Source organism: Corvus kubaryi, unplaced genomic scaffold (assembly GCF_017639235.1).
Source record: "Corvus kubaryi isolate FWS band 111438036 unplaced genomic scaffold, C.kubaryi_AGA036_p1.0 37285, whole genome shotgun sequence".
Classification (NCBI taxonomy): domain Eukaryota; kingdom Metazoa; phylum Chordata; class Aves; order Passeriformes; family Corvidae; genus Corvus; species Corvus kubaryi.
In genome coordinates, this window is record NW_024581089.1 from 2744282 (window position 1) to 2769807 (window position 25526).

At 40.4% G+C, this 25526-nt stretch overlaps 1 protein-coding gene across 14 annotated transcripts in view; it reads right to left on the minus strand.

Moving 5' to 3' along the window:
• The window catches only part of ATP2B2 (ATPase plasma membrane Ca2+ transporting 2), a 382727-nt gene that overhangs the window by 43863 nt on the left and 313338 nt on the right, over positions 1-25526 (minus strand). For all 14 annotated transcript variants that reach the window (XM_042026756.1, XM_042026753.1, XM_042026757.1 and 11 more), the window contains 4 exons: positions 23546-23760; positions 22059-22301; positions 3279-3520; positions 2531-2765 (listed from right to left, as the gene is read on the minus strand). In XM_042026756.1, coding sequence (XP_041882690.1) covers positions 2531-2765; positions 3279-3520; positions 22059-22301; positions 23546-23760 — 935 coding nt within the window. The remainder of the gene's footprint in view (positions 1-2530; positions 2766-3278; positions 3521-22058; positions 22302-23545; positions 23761-25526) is intronic.

Consider the following 25526-nt stretch of genomic DNA (forward strand, 5'->3'; position numbering starts at 1 on the left):
ACACCCGCAAAATATAAATATCAAGTAAGTAGCTCAGTGCTTGCTAAATCCAGCAGCTGCTGATGACTCAGCTGGTGTCTCAATTAACCTGGGAATATGGAAAAGCCATGGGTGTCCATGGCTGGCATTCCAGAGAAAACGGGACAGTTGCTGGATAACAGTGTTAAATGATTAATGCACGTTGGGTTTTTTAGTATATGGGGGGAGATGCGAGTGCCAGAAAGCTCCCAGAATATCCCAAGAATATCCCTGGAACAGGGCAGCAGGACCCCTCCACTGCCGGTATTCCCAAGTGGAATCACTCCATGGATGCACACGAGCCATGTGCCACAGGTGCTCCCTGCCCAGCATCCATGGGACAGCTCCAACAACATCTCAGGGAAAAGGAAAATCCTGAGCCTTCCCCAAGAAACACGGGAATGTCATTGAAGGGAAGCTGGAGGCTGCCAGGATGGGGGCATTGTTTTATTGGAATTACCTGATCAATCACCTCTATCAGAATAAATCCTGACATCCATGAATACTGAGATAATTGATAAAACAGCACTTTTACTAATATTTCTAAATTTTATGTTCTTTTTTTTTTTTCCCCCAACAGAAAGCACTTTGAAAATTCATAAACTCCAGTGAGGAGTCTGTTCAATGAGCAGATTTCATTTTGGCAAAATATTCCCTATAACTGCTCAACATCTCACTCCTTGCATCAACAATGGGGATTTCACATATGCATATCATGATATTCCAACCAAGTCAGATATTCCATACCTAGAGAGTTTTCTGAACTTTATGGTTTTCTCCTGGCTCAGGGTTCATTGGTTCACTTCTTTCCCCTAAGGTACTGCTACTCCTTATAATGTGAGGAGTAGTAATATTTTAAATATTGGTTTAAATATTTTCATGATGTTGTTGCCACTTTGAAACAGTCAAAAGGGACAAGGAGGAAAAAAAACCAAAAACCAAAGTCCCAAATCCCAAATGTCCGACATTTACTAAAATTCTGGAATTATAAATATTTTATTGTGTGTCTTGCACTGAAACAGAAATGTTCCTGCATGTTCTGGTGTTAAACTACAAGAAATTCAATACAATATTCAAATATTTATTTAGAAATAAGATGTTTTCCTGCCTTCATCTCTTTGATTCTTTACATAGAAGTCAGATTTACTCTCTATTTTTAGCAGAATTATTCACTTTTACCTCAAGCTCCCAAGAAATTATTCCCTGCAAGATAAGAGCAGTTCTCTAACAAAACACCCTCCTAACAATCACATGAAAGGAGAGTTTGCAGCTATTTTCCATAATAACTGCAAATCCCACTGCTCCCCAATCCCGCAGTCTGTCACACCACACGGAACCTGACTTTAAGCGATTTTCTAACGTGGATCATGAATCAATTTTGGGAGGGGGAGAGGATTGATTCACAGTTCCTGTGGCCACTGACAAAATATTTCTGAAAATATCCATATTTTCGGCAAAATGTTTTCTACAAAATATCCGAATATGTGAGCTGGAGCATTGAAGGAACACTGCAGACAGAACTCCTAAAGGACATTTTCCAACATTTTGAAAGCCTTGCAATGTCAGGCGTGGGGACAGATGGATTAGCAGCAAGAGGCCATCTGATGACAGATAAAGTGGATGCTGTTTATCTGCTGTTCGTGGAGATAAGGTGTTTATCATCCAGTTGTCACCTAAGCAAGATTTACTTTATATTTTAACCTTCATACTGAGAAAAAAAACCCCAATAAAATCCATTCTGAGGCAAGGCAAAGCTGTGGAGTTGGTACCTGGGGTGGTGTCAATGTTAGCTCCAAAGTTACCATCGCCATTTCCAAACCCTAACACGGAATTAACTCTCCATTAATTATCAAGCACCAAATAGAGAGATCAGAAGTGTCTAACTCTACCCTTTGTATTTCTGTAGGAATACCATTTACAAGTGTAGTAGCAGAGATGTCCTTCCCATGTGCCCACCTGAATCTGATTTACTCCGGTCAGTTGAGCTGAAATTTTAAATATATTTGTACAAGCCATGTAAGTGTGATATCCATGATATCAGCAGCCTTTCCTTGTCCAAATACAACCTTAAAAACAAGTTCTTCTGAGTAGTCACCAGGTACAATCTTAAGTAAAGTGGCAACTTTAACAATAAATGGCAGAACTCCAGTTTCTGTGGAAACTGCCATTATAATCACGGCAATTTTAATCACTGCACTTGTCTTCCCTGCTTTCAGAGTTGCACATCACTGCACTGTTGAAGGAAAATTATTTAACATGTGGGAGCATTACAAAACCTCTGCTGGTCATCTTGGTCCTGCAGTTCAAAAAGCCCTATATTCCTTTATTTAAATATCAGCTGACAGATAGCTGAATTTTATCACCTTAATTATTTGGCTTTCCATCAAGTAAAATCCACTTCTAAAGCTGATTTTCTGCTTCTTTGACAGAGCTAATTAAAAAAAAAGAGATAAAACCTGTAAGAAACCTGTCATTCATGTTCAATTCTCTGTAAGATAAAAATTGGATGTACCTCTGGCCTTACTGGGTCTTCAATACCGACGACACAGATGCAAGTCAGGTCAGATAAGATGTCATTCTCGTTGTCCCAGTCGGGCTCAGGGCTGCTGGGGAAGTCTCTGAAAGCCACACAGATGGTTCTCAGCCCATCACAGGCCATGGGCTCAATCACCTTCTTCACCATCTCGTCCCTGTCGCGGGGCCTGAAGATCCGAGGTTCCCCAGCCGCGTTGAGGATCCTGGAACACCTGGTTTGGGGAAGGAAAAGAGACTAAAAACTGAGTGTGCACCTGCATGATTGCCAAAGTATTTCCTGTACAAGCTCATTTCAGTCAATTCTTTCCTTTGCTGATGGCAGGTTTTGAGTTTCTGCTGTAAATTTCTAGAAGATTCACTACTGAAATATCAGAGACAATTTGTAATGTATTGCACAGACACCAAGAGCCCTTCACGCGTTCTTTTCTCAGTAATCAATGAGCAGACAACTTACACTGAAATTGAAAAGTGCTTCTTTTCCAAATGGGTCGAAGATAAAGAATCCATTCGTAAATCACCAAATGCAGACCCAACTCTTTAAGAAAAACAAGCCAATTTCCCAGAAGCACTTAAAAAAATTAAAAAACAATAATAGCAGCCTATGCTGCTAAAGTTTGTCATATTTCTGGTGCAAGCAGCCAATTCCAAACACCAGAATTCCCACATATTAGCGTCAGAATGCTTTGCATTTTGGAAGAACAAGGCCACTGATGCAGGGCACTCACTTCTTGAGGACAATCTCGGAAGCTCCTTTGCTGTACATGCGGAAGCTGCCATCCGGCATTTTGATGACCGTGCTCATGGACTTCCTCACGGAGTTGAAGGTGTAAACTTTGTAGAGCTTCTCCTCGGGGATGAGGCTCCGGACAGGCTCGTAATCCTGCTTCAAATCCAGGACAAACCCCAAGAGGCCACACTCTGTCTTATTGCCCACCTGGCGAGGCAGCCCACCCTCTTTTTCTGGTGGCTGGAGAGAAGAAAAGAATTGGAGATGAATTTCTCTAATAATAAGCAATTAGATCATTTGTGAAGTCACGGGGCACAGTTTAAGATCTGAGCTATGCAGCCACAAATCTTCCAGTTTTTTAAAAGTGAGGTAAAAATTCCATGGAGCTCCAACAGACCTGAAGCATCTCCTCACAAGAAGAAATATTTCCCTAGACAAGATTTGCCACATTTGGTCTTGTGCATTTCTTCTTTCTTAAATTAGCCATTGGCAGCTTGTGATGGTTGGGCAATCCATTAAAAAGGAAGGAACTTTCCTTAGGTTCAAAACCAAGCAATTCTCACTTGTCACAAACAGAGGATTTCCTTTCCCCTCTTGCTTAGAATTCCATTGGTTTGCCCATTTTCACAGTTAAAAGAGTGAGTAAAGAAAGCTCTATCCTTTTTATTTTCCTGCCAGGCATTTATTATGTAAAAATAGATCTCCATCCAACCATAACAATAAATCTCAGTGAAAAAAAATCTATAAAATAATAGTTCTATGTCTAAATGTACCCATTTCTAGAATTGCTTTGGTCTGTTGCTTCAGATAAATTCTATGTATGTTAGAGAAAATGGAATAGACTGAACACTGTGCAACCTCTACCAATTCTCAGTCCTTCTGAAGGAGAGAAGAAGGACAAGGACGACTTTAAATTCCCTTTCAAAATATAAATGAACATTTCTTTTACAAACTTTCTTGGAAGTGTTGTATACCCCAAACAAAATATTCTTGTGCCAGGACCCCAGACTTCAAGTGGCCAATGTGTGAACTACAAACCATTGATTCCTTACATTTTCTTATGCTCAGTAGAATAAGGAAAGTGTTCCTTTAGCCAGGGCTAAACTGCCCTTATGGGAATAAAACCAGGAAATCATCTCACAGCTTTAATTTGCACTGAAAGCAGACTTTGATTTGGCTCAAGCCAAGACTCTAAGTCATCATTTTCAGAGTGAGTTAAACATTTACCTCACATTTTGCAGAATTAGGACTGGGGGACTGTATTCAGAATCCATGTTCAATTTCACTTTAAAATCCAGTTTACTTCCGAAATGGGATTCCTAACTGATGGAATTCCCTACATTGTCCCTCACTGGGATGAAGGCTCACACAGGGAATGATTAAAGCTGCAAATCAGCCATCCTGCTGGCTCTGAATTCTTGCGGCCAGTATGGCTACAAAAAGGGAAAAGGGGACCTTTTAAATAAGCATGAGTAATTAATTATCCCAGAAAACCACTGATTGCAGCTGGTTTAAAAAATGAAGGTCAGATAGATGATAACAGACTGGTCTAGACCTGAAGTAAACAAAGAAATATGAATTTTTCCAAAAGAATCATCTCCCTATCAGCAGGAAGATTTATACCTGGTGACAGGTAGATTAATGTCATTTCTATTTCAGAGAGATGCAGCTATGATGAACAACACAGAATAACCCAAAAATCTCTGTCTCAAAGAGATTTATCCTCCCAAAAAGGATTGTAACATCTTTCTTTTATGTGAACCATCATTTTTACTGACTAATATGGGTCACTCTGGTGTTGCTATGACATTTTAACATCGCTCCAGGGTCACTGTAAAACACTGACATTCAGCAAAAATGCCAGTGTGATGCATTAATTTTATTACCTGCTATAACCTCATTATATTGTGATGTAACTTCCCTCTGGATTCCCAAATTCACTTAAGAATCCCTAATTCAAAATGCAAGTGTTCGTAGTGAGGTGTATCTGGAATTCAGTGGACTCAAATATCTCAGGAGTCAAAAAAATCCCTTCTAAAATCCAGTTTTGTTTACATAAATAAGGTTTGTTTTCTTGGCACTGCAGGCACAGAGTTCCTGATATGTGGCAGGAACTTCAGGTTTCTCAGTGCAACAGAGGAATCAACTTCAGTGCCTGGGTAGTGATGGATGCCAGGGAAGATCCATTCCTCTGAGCATATTAAAATCCAGCTCTTTCCATTTTAGATCTAAATCCTCATTTATGCTTCTCTTTGCCACTGAACTCAGTGAAAATTGGCATTGAATTAATTGTGAATGTGATCAGGCCACTGGAACACTCCTGGAACCCAAAGAAAGACAAAGTTTCCCATCGAAGTCAGACAATCCTAGACAATAATTAATTTATAGAGATTATTTCATTGTGCCCTAATACCAATGGATATCAAAAAAATAAAAACCTGCCCACATTTCTCAATACAAAAAAAACTAACTATCAGAGTCCTTCCAAAATTATCTCTATTTCAACAAAAAGTAGATCACACTCCCCTGTTCTTACTGCGGGCTAAAATTAGATTTCTTTCAGGGAACATCTTTTGAATGCAAATACGTAAGCAAGGGGGGAAAAAATACCCGTGAAAAGAAAAGGAACAGACACTTGGGAAGGGTTTCAAAATCTCTCAAGTGGCCACCTCCCTGCAGAGCAGCTGCTGTCTCCATACTCTTTGTGAGTTACATTAGGGGCAAGCATATGGTGCTGAGAGCTGGCACGGAGCACTTCCTTCCCTGCGCTGCTCCAGCTCAAAGTCTATATGCCAGGAGCAGCCTCCTTGCAGATTGTTCTTGACAATCCCTTGCAGAAGCTGCTGCCTCTGAAAGTCCCTGCTGTGCTGGAGCTAAATTTATTTCTCGCTGAATCCTGCACTTCATGGCACCTGGAAAACAAGGACAGCCCGATGGGGTTACTCTGGAAGGATTCGTTGGGAACAGCTTCAGCGACTCCTGGGAGGATGGAACCCTTGGAAGAAGGAAGAGGGAAAGGCTTTGAGCTGGGATTTAGCGTGGGGAGCTCCAGGAAGGACCTTCTGCTCCCCACAAGTCACCTACAATCTGTTCCATCACCTGCTCGGAAGGGACTGAGCCAGGATCTTCCCCCAGTCGTGACCCTTGCAAAACTTTTTCCAAACATTTCTCCCAAGCCTTTGGATTATTTATCAACAACATTTCAATTGCAAGCAGCTACTCACATGTCAAAGAACCCCCAGACAGATGTTTAAAAAGTCCTGGTTCCAACCAGCAGATCGAAATGGGTTTCTAGGTCAAAGTACAGCTGCATCACCAAGGCTTAAAAATACCAATCCAAAGCCACTATTGACCTGACACTGAATTTGGATTACAAAGGGAATTTTCAGAATTGTTTCACTGGGAAATAATTGACTAATAAAAGGTTTTAAAAAGGAAGATAAAACTTAAAGAGACATTCAAACTTTTAAAATTAGATTAGGAAATAATTCCCATTTTTACCGTAACTCTTTACTAAACCTCCCTTTTCTCACTGCCCCTTCTGATGTGAGAAGAGAGGATTCTGCAAGCAGATCCAAGAAGTCCTTCTAAATTAAAATTTTAGTATTTCACACATAATTTGTTATCCTAATTTGTTGTATGTAACTCTCCTGCGTTCTGTAGGTTGAACTCCTCCTTTAGAGTAACGATGACTGTAAATACTTGAATTTATTAACATAAAAAATGAGCTTTGCTAGAGTATCATATCACTATTGAGTGTTCTATTTCAACCCAGCATCACAACAGGAAAACAAAAAAAAAATTTAATTAAATTGCAAAAGATTTCCACTTAATACTCTAATTACTCAAAAGATAAAATGGACCAGGATGTGCAGGAATTTTCTCTGCATAATCAAACATGATATATGTAAAATTTAAAATAATCAAGAGCGATGAATGCTGCTCAAACCATGTGATATATTTATTTTTAAATTTCTAATACTGTAAAAAGAAGAACCACTAAAGAACTGTGGTCCTGTCAGAGATATTCCCTTGTTACGTAAATCGAATCAATAGATTAATGTAAGGCATCTAAAGCAAGATTAAAACATACTAATTTATAACCAAATGCTTCAGCTCTTTGTAGATACAGCTTCCTTCAACAGACTTCAAGCTAAAACAACAGAGATTTAGAAATGCCTGTTTATCTTGGAGAAAAGCTGCAAAATGAAAGGGGTGAGTTCTTTTTTAGCCAAGGATCAAGAATCCAAAACTTTGTTTAACTAAATAAAGTTTCCCATTACAAAATGGGAAATGGTTCCAGAAGCTCTGTTGGCAATAAGGCAGCAGTGAAATAAATACCAGCTCTCAGCTGGTTTAGTTTGTATTTCGAATTTCTCTGGGATTCTGGTGCCAGAACAGTGGTTGAAGCCCAGCTGGCAACCAGAAATGGAGCCTCTTGCTCACTACCCCTTCCCCCTGGGATGGGGAGGAAAATCAGAAATATATCAACCCCCTGTGCTAAGAAGAGCTTCCCTTCAAACCTCGCAGCAGCTGTGCACCCTTAAAATGCTGTGAATTTGTTTCCATAAGGTCTCTACGTAGGAATAAAAATCAGCCTTTCTGTCTGTGTAGACTCTGATCTTTGCGGCCTCGAGGACAGACCTGGAATAACATTTTTGATCACAACTTGTCCTTGCCCAGTTTGGAATTTTCAGTGGTGTTTCCATGCTAATGATGAAGAAGTTGCCTGTGTTTTACACAGAGCACGATGCTCTGTGGTACCACACAGCAATTTCCCAGCTCAGAACCACCACTGCAAGGCACAGGGCTGCTGAAATTCAGTAAAAATAAAGTCCAAAGTCACTTTGAATTGGGGTCAGCAGAAGGAATTGGAGAAGAACAGTTATGGACTTGAGGCTGGTTGTGTAACCTCTGTGGCACCAGGAGACCCAGACTGCAGGACTTTCACACTGTCCTGAGCTCACTCACTGCCTTTAAAGTCCAACGTTTCAAACATTAAAGCTTTGATGGCTTTTTCTACTCTTTTGCACAGTGCTGAGTAGGTTAACATAGGTGTTCCCATCCACTTATATTTACTTGTTCATCAAAAGTAAATTTATCGCCTTTTTACCTTCAGAGGATTAAAAGTATTTCTACACTGAAATGACACAGATCTCTCCCTTCACTTCATTTCAATTCCCAGGAACGAGAGGTCCATAACCCTTAAGGACAGCGAGCTTCTGAATCCCTGACTTTGATCAGTTTGCACCATTTTTTGGGTCCAATGGTTGCACATCCATCCTTTGAAATCCCCAAGGCTCATACACTTGGAATTTGGCTCCATCTCTTGGGAAAATGGCACCAAACAGATCACCTCAAGTTCTCGCTATTTGCTCTAAGCAGCCACCACCAAAAGCCTCTCAAAACCAAGGCAATTTACTCCAAATCCTGGCTGACAGGTAAGGAATTGTCAGCTCCTTCCACATCTAGATAACCAAAAATGAAAGCACAACGGAACATGCAGAAGAGATGTAAATTCTGAACACTGGAAACTAAGGTGTAAACAAGATTATTTCATAATAAGAAAGTTATACATTGAGCTGTTGCTCTAGTGGCTGGTGAGGCTCCTGAATTACCCCAAGCTGAATATCCCTCATGGTTATTAAACCCATTTAAATATCAGGTCTGCCCAAACTTCCTTGGAAAAGAGTACCAGAAATTTTTTCTCTCATTACTCTCTCAGTTTAAGAGCCAGTTCCTTTGTGCAGCAGCCGAAATTACGGAATTATCCAGGTACAACTGGCACAATCAGCTCTCCCATGACAGTTCCAGGATGTTCAAAGGCTTTCTGCCTGAGATTAGCTGGGATGCAGGGTAATGATTTCATTTTTGGGAGGATAATTATTTAATGGTTTTCCCTATTATCTGAAGGCAGAGCTGACCACGATGCCCAGTCTGAGGCAATGCTGTGGCACCACATCGTTCTCCTGCTGGTGCTCGAGGTGGGGACAAGTTTGGCCAGCTATAAATTGATATAAAAATGGAGCATTTCAGCATCTTGCCTGCAACTCCAGCAAGGCAATAATCCCCTGCAAGGGGGCCAGCTGTAATTATGCAGTGGATCCAGGGTGACATTTCCCAGCAGCAAAGCTGAGGGAGCAGCACTGATGTGGCTCAGTGAATATGGACTTGTGCTCCTTTCAGCTCACAGAACAGGGACAAGGGAAAAAAAGGATACAGCCCATGAATTCCCCCACGAGTGATTCTGAAAGAAGGGGAAATCAAGCATGAAGAACAGACTGAGAGGCTGGTGTGACAGTCCCCACTCCCCCTCCCACTGAATCTCACGTATTTTTACATTCACAGAGAGCTTTTTAATAAAAACCCTTTAATTTTAATAGCAAATAATTTAATTGTCCATTTAATTTGAAGGATGAATTTGCCTTTGATTCATTTAAAAGAAGAAAGGCAAAAAAATACTGCCACAAACATGAAAATTGTTGGTTTTTGGTTTTTCTCACTAGTTTAAGATGGATATGTCTGCTTTGTACAAATTTAAAAAATAAATAAATAAAGAGTTGCTCAGGGCTGTGTTCACTTGGGTTTTGAATATCTGCAGGGAGGGAAAGTCCACAGCTTCTATAAGCAACCTGTGCCAACATTTGATCACCCTCACCACTAATTAAAGCAAAAATTTCTGTTTCTTTCAGCTTCACAACCAGATAAAAAGGATAGCTCTAGCAGAAGTAGTTAACAAAGCTAAATTCAACCACATTTATCTAAGTAATTAATTTAATTTGGACCAGAGCAGGGTTTTCTGATTTTAAACTATGAAAAAAAAAAAAAATAAATTTTAAAAATTAAGGATATCTATTCACAAAGTCCTGCACATGTAATTTAACAATACTATTCAAAGGAACCAAGCACTGACAGAGGTGTTGCATTTATACATCACAGTTCAGCAGAAACTCCATAACCTAAAACTATGAATTATTCCTCCCCATCTCCTAACCCATTTTGATTCTCTAATTTGAACTTTTTCCTTTGGTAATAAATAGCCTACATTTCAAGATCCAAATAATTAAAACAGAAGGCTGGAGGTCTTTTCATTTAAAAAATAAAAATCATTTTGAAAAATCTCTCCATTCCAAAGGACAATAATTTGTGGCTGGATTTAACCAGAGGTACATTAATGCGCCACACCAGAGCGCAAAGAATGGACTCTGCCTTGTTATGCCACTCCTTATTAATTCTTAGTTATGATTAGGATCCTCCAGCCTTGGTGTTTCCAGATGAGATTAAACTGAATTTTACTGGCACAGATTCCTTCTCCACATTTCCCCCAGAGGAATCTTGGCATATTTATTGCTCTATAAGATATTATTCTTCTGTGTTTAGGGACCTTCCAATTGTTATTGATCAGACCCATTCCTACACTCCATTAAAATGTGCTATTTCATGATAATTTAGCTCTAAATTTGGAAAATTCCCTATTCCCTTTCCAAATATGGCCACTAAAACCTGCACTCATATCCTTCTGTGCAGCCCCAGGGAACTGGCGATTGTTGGATTTATTCTGGTGCTGCTCCAGCTTTAAGTGCAACAACAACTGTTGACAAGTAACCTATATAATCAAAGTAGACACAGCAATTGTTATAAACTCACTTTAATTAACAACTAATCTACTTTAAATATAGTCTAAGTCCAAGGTTTCAGTTTGAGTTTGCTGGAAAGAAAGCCACAGCATTTCTGCCCCATTACCAATACCAGCAGAACCCAGACCAGAGTGACAAAGGGACAATTTTTAAACCAAACTGGTTAAAATTAAGAGCAGATGAAGAGATTTTATCAATTTCTAATTATTTCTTCCATATATTTGGCAAATTGCCATGCACAACAACCGAGCTGAGCATTTCTCATTTCAAAAAAGAAATTGCACTTAATGGCAGGGCTGTAATCGGTGCCTCCTTAATGGCACCCAACAGCTGCTACCTTGGGTTGGATCTGTTAAACTCAGGTTTTACTGCCTGTTAGTCCTAGACCGGCTCTGTGAGAGCTGCAGACAGAGAAAACAGGACACAAACTGCCTGGGGTGGAGCTCATCAGGTAGGAAAAGCTCAGTTCCAAGGCAACATCTCCAGTTTAAAAAGTGAATTTCCAAATTAGACCCAACACTGGGATTTACATGAGGTTGGCCAACATGAAAAGCATTAAAGCATCTGCTTTAGGGCTAAACATCCCCTTTTAGATTTAAGGAAGCAGAGATACATTTTCTTCAGTCTAAGCACCATCTGTATGTTTGGAAAATGCCCTTTGAGCCACACTAATACACACTTTAGTCATTTATCAATAGTTTGTTCCCTCACATCTCAAGCCATTCTCCCACCAAGCCAATGGTAATATTCAATTATTCTGACCATGTGATCATCAGGACTCCACACCTTTTATTAACTACTTAACTCTCTTAATCAAAATTAATCACATTTTTTTAAAACACCTCCACTGGTAGTCTGAAGTGCATCTCATGCCTGTTTCTGCCTGGCTCCCATACATGAATTTCAACCACAAAGCGTGAAACCCATCATCTACTCCATGGTATCTACATACACCCACTCTCCTTTCTATTTGCGTGGCCTTCTCTATGCTTTTTAACTAATTAGAAGTGGAAAAACCAATCAACCAAACCTCCCCTCACAAAAAAAAAAAAAAAAAAAAAAAACAGAAAAACCCAGTGCCACCATCCGAAAAATGTGAGCTGTGATAATAATCATACTGTACAAGAATTTAATCATTATATTTAATGATAGAAAATGCACGACCTTTACATGTGGGCATCAAAAACCTGAGCTTCCATAAAAGAAAGAGTATTTACAGGTGGCTGATCTGTCCCTCCAGTTTTCCCATGCAGAAAACTTATCCATACTCTGAATTGTCTATTTTTCTATTAAATACGACCAGGTAGGAAAACTAAATTTCTAGAAAGACCAAACCAAAGCAAAGATTGATCCTAATACTCGCTGCCTTTCTGGTGGCACCACAGCTACAAACAATTTGTACAGTCGAAGGAGCTAAATTTAGTGAGTGCAAAGCAAATCTAGCCACATGAAAAAGGAAGTTTTTTCACTTGATTGAAGCTCCTGATTATAGCCCATCATAATTACAGATCTTCTCTGTTAATAGTACTCATTTCCAGGGTAAGGAGAAGGGTTCTTCAAGCACCCATCTCCAAAGGAGTCTAAAAACACCAAGAGCAGATATTTCACTGCTGACACAAAATGTGCTCCTCTTTACCAGCACACATCAGCTGGAACTATTTTTAAATTGGTTTTGGTTTGTTCCATTTGGGGTTTGGGAGGCAAATGGATGAGTTCAAGTGGATATAATCTGTCAGAGCGATGCCTAGCTAATATTTTCTCAGAGGGATTTTTTTGCATGATTGGTGGGATAATGTTTGGGATTCATTCTAAATCCAGTCCTCTGGCCAGGCTCTCTCCTTGTCAGGACACCAGGAATGATGCCTTGGCTGGGCAGAGCAGCAGACGGAGACTGCGGCCAATTTGTGCCTGATTATTCATTCAGGGGGAAACGGGACAGCAGTGATGGAGAGCTGGAACATCCTGTGCTTCTTTAGGGAAAAATTCTCCCAGAAAATCTTGTTCCTCACCTCCTCCAAACACTCAGCCCCTATCACTCCAGCACTGAGCACTGCCAGCCTTTGGAGTGAGGGGAAATGGAAGGGGACGGAATAAATGGAAACCACCGAAAAATAACAGTGGCATAAAAAACCCGCAGTGGAGCTGTTTAACATGCTCAGGACTTTCCTTCAGTGCTATGGCCAATGAGCCACATCTTCTGCCCAGTTCTCATCCAGAATTTCCCAAGGATAAGATGTCCTAATGTTCCCACAAGGACTCGCCAGGAGCCAGCCACGCTCTACTGCTCTGTGTGTTTGCACTTGCATACATAAGGCAGGCTCACAGATTTATTCCATTTATCCCATTCCATTTTTGAAGGCAGGTTCACAGTATTTATTCCATTTATCCTACATCTTTCCAACTTCTAGAAGCTTCATTTTTCCATGCAAGGTGTCTGCAGAGCAGCTCTGTCATTTTTTCAGTGATGCTAAGGGACTGGATGGCTTTGACTCAGTTAAAATAATGCAGCAGCCTTTCCTTTGAAAAATTCCTGTTTGCTCTGCAAGACTCCAGCTGGGAAAAGGATTTTGTGGAACACATCTCCTGCCTCCTCCCTGTCAAAGTGCCCCTGAGAACCTGGATCCATCAGTTATTTGCCTTTGGGAAGCCAGAGCCCCCCATGAATCCCTGGTAATAATTCTCCAGGATCCCACCCATCCTAGAGGTTTTGCTGGCTCATTCAGAACCATGTCTAAAAGCAGAAAGGCCCAGGATTTTTGGACACCTTCCCACACTCGTAAATAACCCAGAAAATGATTGATTGTATCCCAGAGGAGCCAAGAGCTTCACACACAAGAAAAGAAAACTGGAAGCTTGACAGGAAAATGGGCTCTACCTGCAGGAGAAAGCAGGAATGGGAAACTGAAGCATAGATTTTACTTATCATACATTTAATACCAACTTTCTGAGTTAGCTGTGACTCAAAAGATATATAATATCTTGCTTACATTACCAGAAAATTAATAGATCTTATGAAGTGCAAGGTCAGTCACAAAGAATAGCAATGAAAGTTAATTTAAATCCTTGTTCAAGTCTGCAACAATTCCTGCCATTTATTGCTCTGAAATCAATGCATTTTCTGTCATAGACTTGATTCCTGATCCATTGTACCAGTTGAAGTTTTTAGGTGATTGTTGCCTGGGTTTTTTCCCCCAGAGGAATAAACCACACTGGAGCTCAGAGAGTAAGAAGAAAATATACTAAAGCTGCATTGTATATAAAATACATATTTACACAACACAAATCTGAAAGGAAATGAATTTCATCTTTCATTATGAGGTTATTCACCCACCACATTGATTTCTAATCAGCCTGTTTGTGTAGCTTTGATTATAAAAGCCCCACCATAATCTGTGAAATTGCTATTAAATCATCACCTTGGAAGGTATTGTCTTCCTGTTCCTATGACTGAGAGCACAAAGAAAACCAACATTAAAACGAATGTGCCTGAAGTTATTGGTTTACACCAACTCATGGAAAAACAAAAGCTCCCATCGGGAAAACATTCCCCCTGAGAATATTTCCCAAAAGGTGTCAACTCCACATCCCCACCACCACATCAATCAGCTCCAAGGTGTGATGGCTCCACCTCAGCAGGGTGTCAGAGGCAGGAAAAGGAGTCCAGCACATTAAAAAATCATTCATTGTGCCAACATATCTTTTTTTAAAAAGCAAAAAAAAAAAAAAGTCCTAAAATGCTCAGACAACAAGATGCAATATTTATAAATCCAGATGAAAACACTGGAGCACCTTGCAGGAAACAGTGATTTTTAAAGCCTGAACTTGGGGAAGAGCTGGAGGTTATCCCCATAAGTGAATCTTCCCATGCCAGGACAAGATGAGGGCAAGATAAGAACACTAGCACAAGATAAATAACATAAAAGAAAATCCTACGCAAGGTAAAAGGAAAAATACTTGTTGCCTCATAGCAAGTTAAAAAACTAATTTACTCCTTTTCGTACAAACAAAAAAACCCCAAAACTAATGTATTAAATGATATTATAATAAAAAAAAGCTTCCAAGTGATTTTAGACTGACTAAAACCTTGCAGTGATTATTGGCGCCAACAGGAATTAGTGGAATCTGCAGTTACAGAACTCTGAAGGCAGAGAAGGGCAGGATGAAGGAGGGGTTTCTTACCGTGGATTCTGGCACGTGAGGAAATGTGAAAAAACAAAGATGACGAGATGTGATGAAAATGAAGAAATAGAATTTAAACTTTTAGCGAGTATGGGAATAATTTGTCAAGCAGGATTACTTTGTTTGTCCATCTCCTTTTCCTCTGTCCCTCTGTTGCTGGGGCAGGGCAGTCACCGCTCTCCTTGGCAGAGAAGTTGGCAGGAACACAGGAGGGAGCTGCTGGTGCCCAGGTCCTCCACAATTACAGCTCACTGGGGAGAGACGAGCTCTGTCCCAGCACATTTATCCCTCGTTCTCTCCCTCCAACATCGGTGTCCCTCTGCAAGGAATCCCCCCTTTCCTTTGGCAACGAGGGCCCCAAATCCCACAGCCTCAGGTACATGGATCAACACCACGAGCAGAGGGACAGGATGGCCCTGCTCCCGTCCCTGCTCCCAAATCTCCCTCTCCTGCTCCCAAATCTCCCTCTCCTGCTCCCAAATCCCCTCTTCCTGGACAGCTGACTCCATTCCACCCCTCACAACCTGCACAAAAATGAGATTTCATTAAACCCCAGTGTTTTTTTCTGCAAAACAAAGCCCCCGTGCCAACGGCAGGAAGAGCAGGATGGGATAAGGGCTGTCCCAGGCTTTCCACACCCTTGCCTGCCCTAAACACAGTTATTTCAATTATGAAGTCAGCTGCTAATTTCGGGAGAAAAATTGTACTTGTACCTCTCATTCTGCACCACTCCAACGGCAAGTGATGTGTGAAGATCATTACTTTCTGCTAATTACCACTCCTAGAAGCACAGACAATTAACTACATCATCTATTATCCCTAATAATTATTATTTACATAGTAAATAGGCTGGACACTATAGGTTGGGTTTTTTCCCTGCCTAATTTATCCTGAGAAAATGCTTACCAAGGGCTTTATAAAAAGTTGGAAAGAATGTGTTGTGGGGGATTTTTTGGGTGATGATTGTCTTGCTTATATATAGAAAGATTCTCTGGCCTGCATTGTCTGTTCCCATCCATAATTTATAGCTGCTCACACAGTTTTGTAACACTGGGAACAAAATACAAAAAAATATCAGATTAAGATATAAATTTACCTAAAATGGGAATTATTTTGCCTAGGAAATAAAACCTCCTACAAAGTATACAGATTTTTAGAAATCTGTTCAATCAATTTTCAATCAAATCGACCAAGTTTTTCATTTTAAATGGCTCAAAGGCACCATTTAGCTGGAGATATAGACAATATTTCAATGCTTTTCAAAAACAAGAGCACATGCAATTTTCACAAATTTCCAGACCGAAGCAGCTGATAAATGACTTGCAGCACTATCCACAAGTTGCTTGATTCCTGGGATGCCCTTCCTGATCTTAATCTTCCCTCCTGGTGCCACCCTGAAAATCATACACTGATTTTCTGCTAAGCAGATTTTCCTCTGTGTTCCTCCTGGTGTCCCATATTTAGTAACTTATTGCACCCCTAAAGCTGCAGGAACCAAACTGCAAAACCTGGAGCAGTTTCATGAGTCCCTACAAGCTCCCTTGCTCTTTTTCAGACAGGGAACAAAATGAGCATCCTGGAATTTCTCTACCAGTTCCTCCCAGTATAGTTTTCTGAGCCATTTTCTGGATGGCTTTAGTAACTCAAGGAGAGGATTTTAGCACTCCAAATGTATTCCCCAGGGACAGTGCAGGAAGGTGATTCCAGCCTGTTGCTCCTCCCTAATCCAAAACCAGTGACACCAACAACAAGCTGGTCCAGTGCCATTACATGGGCTAAGATGAAAAAATTAATGTTTCTTACTGTTTACTGATTTCCTGTCTTCTTATGTGAGGATAAAACCTTCCACAGCCCTGTCCTTCCATAAAATACCTTTCAAATAACACTTCTCCTCCTCCTCACCATCCTTAAAACACAGATTATGAAATCTTGACAGAGTATCTGAAAGGAACTTTTACTTTTGAGCACTGCCTGAGGAAAGAAAGCAGAGATAAACAAAAATTCTGAAGGATGGTCACTGCTGAATTGTCACCAAAATTCCCCCAAGCCCTTCTGTGCTAACACTAGCACTGCAAAGCTCCCTGTGGACAGAGCTGGGATCTGTGTGGAGCACACAGGATGCAGAAAAACAGGAAAAAACACACTGTAAAAAAAGGAGCAAAATGTGGGGAACTTGTGCAAACTCTTTTGCTGCCAATTCAGAATTTCCTTTCCTTTCCTTTCCTTTTTCCTTTCCTTTCCTTTTTCCTTTCCTTTCCCTTCCCTTCTCTGTTTTCCCTTTCTCCCCTCAATTTGCCCTCCCTACAACTCTGTTTTTGGGGGTCTCACTCCTTTTTCCAGTCTCTCTTTGTTCCCAAAACTCTGTCACAGGCAGGTCAGGCTGGACTGGCCACTTGACCACCTGATAAATGACTGATCTTCTCCAAAGACTTCAAATCAACAGCTGGAGCTGCCACTTGTGCCTTGATGTCAGTGGCAGGGAACAACAGAAGGAAAAGACAGCATTTAGGCCATGCCAATTACTCTGTTGTCACTTAAATTACCACAAATGAAAGCTTTCCTCAATCTTTACTTATTAAATTGCTTTTACCGCTTCTGTGCCCATTTCTGTTCTCATATTTTGTGTCTGGAGTGGTTTTTTTTTAGGATCTGTTTTGACCCGTTGTCAGCAGCGATGGGGGAACTAAGCTGGATGAAACAAGAGATGATTTGAACCTCCAAGTGCAGCAAAAATAAATGGCAAAATAATCTGTATTTCAACACAAGAAACAAAGGGCTTGAGAAGAGGTTTTCACTAAACCATACCTGAGAGTAAAATTATCTTTGCAATTCCATGTGCCAAAATAACTCGAAAAGGCAGTTTGGAGGTCAAAAGCTGTTTCCTTATGGTTCTCCTTGGAATAAAAAAGGGAATTCTAGGGACATGTAATAGCAGTTTCATTTAGCAGAGTGCCCTTGGCAGACAGCTCTGCTGCTGTAGCCTCAGGACACAGAAATTCCCTGATTTTCTGGTATGGCCTAATCTGATCTACTGGGGCTTGAGCTTTTGTAAAAATACAATTAAAGAATCTTTCCTAAACAGTCAGGGTCTCCTTCTTCCTTTCCATTTGCAAAACATGACTTCAAATAAATACAGAGACACAGAAATATATAGAGAGAGACAGAAAAAGGAAAGGTCTGTGTTCTGTCAGATGAGAATTAGGGAGCCACGAGCAACTACTGTTAAAAAGGTGACATTTCAATCCTCCTTCCCATCTCTAATAACTTTACACATTTATGCGGGGTGGGAAAATCCATAAATATACTTCCTACACCTCAAGTTTCGAAATTATTTGGTAGGGAATTTCCAAATATCCATACTCCCCAAAAATAAAGTTATTTCCAAAAAGGCCTTACTATAATTGAAAGTGGTGAAAATCTGAATGGTAAAAGGAAATGGCAGTAATTTTCTGTTGGCTAAATAATATATATATGTAATGATTGAGATAATTTTTTTTGTCAGATTAAACAAATTTTAAAAAGTCAAGATTAATTCAAGTACTTGATGACTGAAATTTAGTCTCTGAATAAAAAATAAATGAATCTCCAAGAAAGAAGCATATTTTGCACTTTGCACAGCTTCTCAAAGGCTGTTCCTGACAGGAACATTGTGTCTCCCAGCAATCCAGAGAGCTGTGCTTGCTTGGCATGCAAATACATTCCCCCAAATAAAAAGAACCTTCACCTGGCTACCACATCCACGTTCCCAGTACCAGCAACAGATTTGCATCAGTCTTATTTTCCATTCCTTTCACCCTTTCAGTCCTGTAGAATGTAATTCCTTCTTATGGTTTCTATATATTAAGGGTTACCTACCTGCTCTGCCTTTCAGCTGCAATAAAACTGTCTATGCTCTTTGTGTTTTATTTCATTTATCCTTTAGGTTTTATCCAACAATGGCCTTTTCGTCCCAAAACTTTTCCTGGGTAACATTCATAACTTGATGAATATTTACTAACATATAGACCAACATATTTTTACTTTATTTCCTGCAGGAAAAGGGAGGGAATGTGGAAGGGAGTGAATATTTTGCACTTTCCTGTGACATCTCTTCCTTCGGTTCAAGGTTTGCCACCACACTGTGCCACACTCTGTGCGAATGCACCAAATCACAACCAGAACAGCACTGAAAAACTCCTCCTGCAGACCCAGACAGCCACCCAGCACAGGCAAAAGGAGCTTTTTCTCCCTCAGCACCCATCAAGCAGCAAGTGAAAAGTCTGTGTTAGATCCTCACAATAACAGCTCCGGCTGGGACTTTTCCACTGGTACTGAAAATCCCTCAGCCAAACACGGATTGTGGTGTCTCCTTAATCAGGCACATCACACCCAGCCAGCAGGAATCACACCCTTGTAGGAAATTAAAAGAACAAATACCTTTCTAATTAAAACTGAAATTATGAAAGCAAGAGCTGAGCAGAGGAGTTCAAATCAGTGGTTTTGGTGTTTGGGGTCTCTGTTTCATCACCGCTCCCTGATATCCAAGATCAATGTGCTCCTGCTCCAAGTGCAATCAAAGCATTCCCAAATTGCAAATTTTGCTCTCAGAGTGGGAGTCTTTGCAGTCCCCATCACAGCTCACAGGCAAAAATGTATGAAGCCTGACTTTATTTCCACGTGGGAAAGCCATCTGAAACAGGAACACTGGAAAGAAAGGTCTGCTGGGGAGCAGCTCCACACAAAAGTTGCTCTGAAGCTAATGGGATGCAAAATCAGCTCACCCAGCAACTTAATCTTGGAAAGCATTAAAAAGAGCTATATTTAATGGTGCTATTGTTCAGTTGGAATAATTTGTGTTTAATTTCTCAGGGAAATTCACATCTTTTAGCCAGAGTGCTGATATTATTCCCTTTTTATACTTTTATCAATGGTTCAATTGCCCCTTAATCAAAAGACAATGCAGGAGGGAATATTTCTCATTCAGCAGAGCATCTTGACTAATTTTATGGTCCCATATGTGATCCCTCTGAACAGAAGTTCACACAAAGAGCAATTTACAGCACACACGTAACTGGAGAGCTAAAAATAGAACATGCAAAACTCAATCTTGACGACAGAACCCTCACAATGCCCTTTGGGTTTCAGCTGATATTCACAATTTGATTTAACATGCTCTAAGAATGAGTGCATGAGTGTGAGCTCTGCATTAGCAGGAAGGAAAAGAATGCTGTGTATTTCATCCTGGAAACAACTCCCTCAGGTAATTTTTACTGTATTTATTTTTGATGCTAAATGGGCTATGGAGCTATGTCTTGTGTATTAAAGTTCAGCTTAAGCTTGTTATGAACAGTGAATAAAATGAAGTCCCCTGAGGCTGGAGCTGTGATTCTCATGGAATCCATATTGCAAAGCTTTACCTCGTAAGATCTAAAAGATCACCATTAATTTTAAGCAGATTAGTTCAAGTAGTCAATGATCTGCATCCAGAGGATTTCACCCATTTATCAGTTGCACAGGGAATCTATGCAAAGCTAAAAAAGCACTGAAATGGAGAAATATTGACTCTCTTTAACAGGCACACTGAATTAATTTCAAAAAGGAGCAATGAAACTGAGCAAAAAAAAAAAAAATCACATTGAGACCATTTTAGAACTAGTATGGACCAGAAATGCCTCAGTAAACCACAAGAAAAAGAATATTAAACTTAATATTGCAGATGTGGAAAGTCTGATGATTTCCCATTCAGAAACCAAAATTTACTCTGGGATTCAGAGGGGGTGAGCTGGTGTGGAAGCTGAGCAGAAAACCTTTGGCACTGGGTTTGATCTCAAATTGAAGAACAAAACATAAAACTCTGTAGAAGACTCTGAGAACTGAAAATCCAACCCCCTGCCTGCCCTGCTGTTCCCTGGGAACGAACAAAATTCTGCTGACACTGGGAATGTTCTCCCAAAGCTCTCCCAAAGTCAAACTCCGTGCCTTGTCTTAATCCTGTGTATTCAGGATGAGTTTTATTCTCCAGAAGGAAGCACCTAAGCTGATTTAGGCTGTAACAACAGTGAAATAACCAAGGTGTATTTTCCTGTCCCCAGCAACCAAAAGTTACATTGCTTTGTGAGAGCAGGAATCACCCAGCAATAGTAAACTGTTCCTGTTGATTTCGAAGTGCACAAATGAAATTCAAGGAGCTGCTGCCATAAAATTCCCACTCTGAGTTATCACACAGTATTTGTTTCCTGCAATTGGATTTTAAAAGACCACTTTTAAACCAAACATGAAGTACATGCCTGACTTTATTCTGCAGCTCAGCACAGACCTAGAAAAAGGACAATACACATATTCATAAAGGGAAAAAAAAAAAATCTATTTGTTCAGCAACATTAACATTCAGCTTGACCTTTCAAAGAACAAATCTATTGGAATTGCAAAAATTTTCAGTCTCTTAATTAGCTCTGTACAGAAGAATCCAATGCCACAAGCAAACAGGGTATTTCCATTCTGGCCTCCTGTACAGGGTGAATAAAATACTTCTGGATGTAACTCACTTGAATCCAGAGTGAATAAAGGCCATTAACCTCACTGACTGAACCAATCCAATTTGTGCACTTTGAGCATTAATTGAAATTTCTTAGACACACAAAAATCATTTTGCACATATGAAGGCTCAGTGAAAACCAGTGGTGTTATCACACATTTGTGTTACCAAATTTATCTGCACCAAAACAGGGCCACCCCAATCTAACGACAGCAGGAGGCTTTTAAATGTCTCATGGTCTTGTACTCTTAAGTGAATCCCTGTCCCTGAAAAAAACAATAAAATACACAGTTTTTAGAGCACCTAGTCTCATTTTGAGGACCTCAACAGCATTTAATGCTTCATAATCAACAAGAAGATGTCAAGGAATTAACACTGCTCCAAAAAACAATTACACCTCTGCAAGGCTTCCCTTAACTGACCAAAAAAAAAAACCCCACCCACTCACCAGAATTTTTGTGGTGTAAGCACTGTTGATAGCAATTGCATTGACCAGCAGTTCCATGGTTTTGGCAGGGATGGAATCGGGGTCAGGGATCTCCTTGTAGTGGACGTCCCCCACGTAGGCCTGCACCACGGTCATGCGGTTGGTGGTCAGCGTGCCCGTCTTGTCCGAGCAGATGGCCGTGGCATTGCCCATGGTCTCACAGGCGTCCAGGTGCCGCACCAGGTTGTTATCCCTCATCATTTTCTGAGGGGAAAACCCACCAAAGCCCAAATGAGAAACCCTTCGAGGCTGGCTTGGACAGGTTTTTAGTCACAAAAAGCAAAGCAGCACAGGTTTAGTCTTGCCGGTGAGAACGGGAAGCTCCCTAAAGCTGAGCTTTGGTGGGGGCCAATAACCCTAAATCCCAGTTACAGACAACCAAGCTGGGACTATCCCTGAGGTAGTTTTGCCTTTGATAAACTAAAAGAGTTGCATCATTTTCCTGCAGTAGGTCTGCATTTTAAGGGATGGCTGGAACAGCCAAGATTAGCTAAAGGAGACGGAGGTAACAGCATTTTTTAAAATATTGTCATTTTAGGAAACATTTGGGGTTTTTTCTTAACACCACTTGGAATGCCAGGATATTATCTCGCAGCACACCTATGGACCACACATTTTGGGGCAAAAGCAAAAGGGAAAGAAAAAGGGGGGAAAAAAAAGGGTGTCAGAGGGAGGACATCAGGAGAATGAGACAACATTTTAAAAGCAGCTATGTTCTTTATTAGCAAAACACCGTCTTTGAGACGAGCTCCTTTTTCCTAACAATTATATTTGGCTACATTGAAGCCAAGAGATTGCTTCCTAAACTTCCTAAGTTAATTTGTTTACATGCTAAATAGAAATAAACTTTACACCATCTTCATCTAAGATTCCCAGAATGTTTAAATCATCTGATTAAATTGCTCAGGTAATCCCCAAGTCCAGGATGTTAATCCTCTTTAATTTCCTGATAGAACCATTTACATTGACTTCAAAGAACTGCGACTGCATTTAAGAAAAGTGCATGAAAGCTTCAGTGGAACTTTTAATTTCTTTGAGAAACTCCAGTTTCTCTGAGAAGTGTTCCTGAAGACTTCAAATCCTTGCCAAAACTTCGTACTATTGCACAAGAAAATTTGAATACAAAATTATTCTATATCAAAAGACTGGACTATTTTCAGAGTGCATTCTGCTCAATAAATTCCTGGCTCCTTGAAAATTAAGTAGGTATTTCTACTGCTTGATATTCCTGCACTGTGCCGCTTCAAGGAGATGTATTGGAAGATGTATTTGCATTTTTGTTGGAAATACTTTCAATTTAAGTTTAATTTAAAGCAATTTCATTAACATTTTGAGCACATAATTTTCAGACCATTTTCCATCACATCTGATGGAAGCTGAGGACCAACTCAGTGGTGAACTCAAGCAAACAGCATTTTTCTCCCTGGGTTATTTTGAATGTCTCTTACCTTTACAGAATAAGCCAGAGAAATAGTGACAGCAAGTGGGAGTCCCTCGGGAACAGCAACCACAAGCACAGTAACACCAATAATGAAGAATTTAACAAAATACTGAACGTAGACAGGAGTGCACTCAGGCAACCACTGCTTCTTGTTGACCACAAAGGTGTCAATGGCAAAATACAGTACCAAGATGATGACAGTGATGGCAGACATCACCAGACCTGGGAGGAGAAAGCACCAGTTACCATAAACCCAAACAGCACGGGGAACACGAGCAATTAGAAATCTGCCTTGGGATTTGATAGGGAATTATTTCTTTCTTTGTGACATTTTTCACCAGCACCAATAACAGTGCCACATTGTAAAATGAAGAAAAAACACTGCCATAATATATTTACAGCAGCCTTCCATTCCAGTGCACAAGGAAGCACAGAATTCCAGGGAATTCATTTTTAGGCACTGTCTTACTGCTGCCTTTAAAACTTCCCAGGCAGTGCAGGAATTCTGCTGCCACTCGAGCTAAGTTTATTCAATTTAGCACATTACTTTGCCTGGTAAAACATTTATCTGTCCTTTTAACCCCCACCTTTTACAAATTACTTGTCTATTCATATCTAAACACCTTTCTTTTAAATAAGTGTATTTTCAGAGCCTCAGGCAAAGGAGTCTCCCACAGTTTATGCTGCTGTATAAAATAGTCTAGAAAAGCCCTACAGATGTGTCTGGGTGAATACAAAGAGGCAATAATGCAGAATTATCCACAGGACAGTTTTTCACTGTGTTTCTTTAAAATGTGACAATTATTTGTGTTTCCAAGGTGTCCCTTTTCAAGGGAACATCTGCAGAGTGTGTGTTTTCATGAGCAGAGGTTCAAAAGAGACAGAGACACCAAAAAATACCTCACAGAACTCACAAAATATCCCAAGGTTTCCATCCACTCCCCCAATGGCACACACTGCTGGGATCACACTCCTGCTCCACAGTTTTGTCCCTGGGTTTGAGTATACAAATATAATTTCCACTAGAGCCTCAGTTTTGCCTTGCCCTGACCACCCCTGTTTGGCAGGTTTGTGCAAAGCCATTGAGCCTGCATTTGGGAATAAATTAATTTCTCCCTAATGAGATCACAGAGTAGAAGGAGAACGCAGTGAATCTCATGTCTTGACTGCAGTTTTAAAAAAATTGGTAAAGCTGAAGGATGCTAAGGTTGACAGGAAACAGATGAGTCAGGGGGATCACTCTGTGCCAGAGGATACAGGAAAATCCATTAAAATATTGTACAGGCAAATACTCCTGACAGCACAAGACATCCCCATAGATTGTTCAACGAAAAAGTAAAACCAAATGAGGCAATGATTAATTAATTTCATTAATGTTCCTTGCCACATTCTGGTTAGAATTCCCTGCACAATTACTTTAAAAGTGATGTTCACGTGCCTGCTGAAATGGCAAAGCAGAAGTCAAGTTAGTGCAGAAAGGTACTTAATCTAAGGAATTAATGATCGGGGAAACAAAGGGGAGAAGCTGGAGGAATATGGATTGGGGCAAAGCATTGAATTGGATATCAGGGATGATAACCCCAGCTTTGGTCACACTCTGTTCAGGCAAGGAGAACCAGCATCATGGGGTTACGTGATCAGCTCCCGTAATGAACTTAAAAAGGGATGGGAAGGGTAAAAATCAGACTGGGGAAGAAGGCTAAGGGAGATAGAACAGAGGTAAAAGGATCTTGTAGGGCCTCAACCAAGGAGCTGAGATCAAAATCTCTTTAATACCACCAAAAAAAAAAAAAAACCAAAAAGCCAAACCCAAGGAACTTCAGGCCCTCATGGAAGATTTCCACTCTCCACTGACAGGCTGGGAAAGTGCTGCTCCCAACAGCAGGGGCCAGATGGTTCTGGGTACAGGAGTCAAAGGGTGTGTCATGCTTGGGGAGAAGGCAGGAACGTGGGTATTTGGGGGGAACAGAATGATTTCAGAATCCATG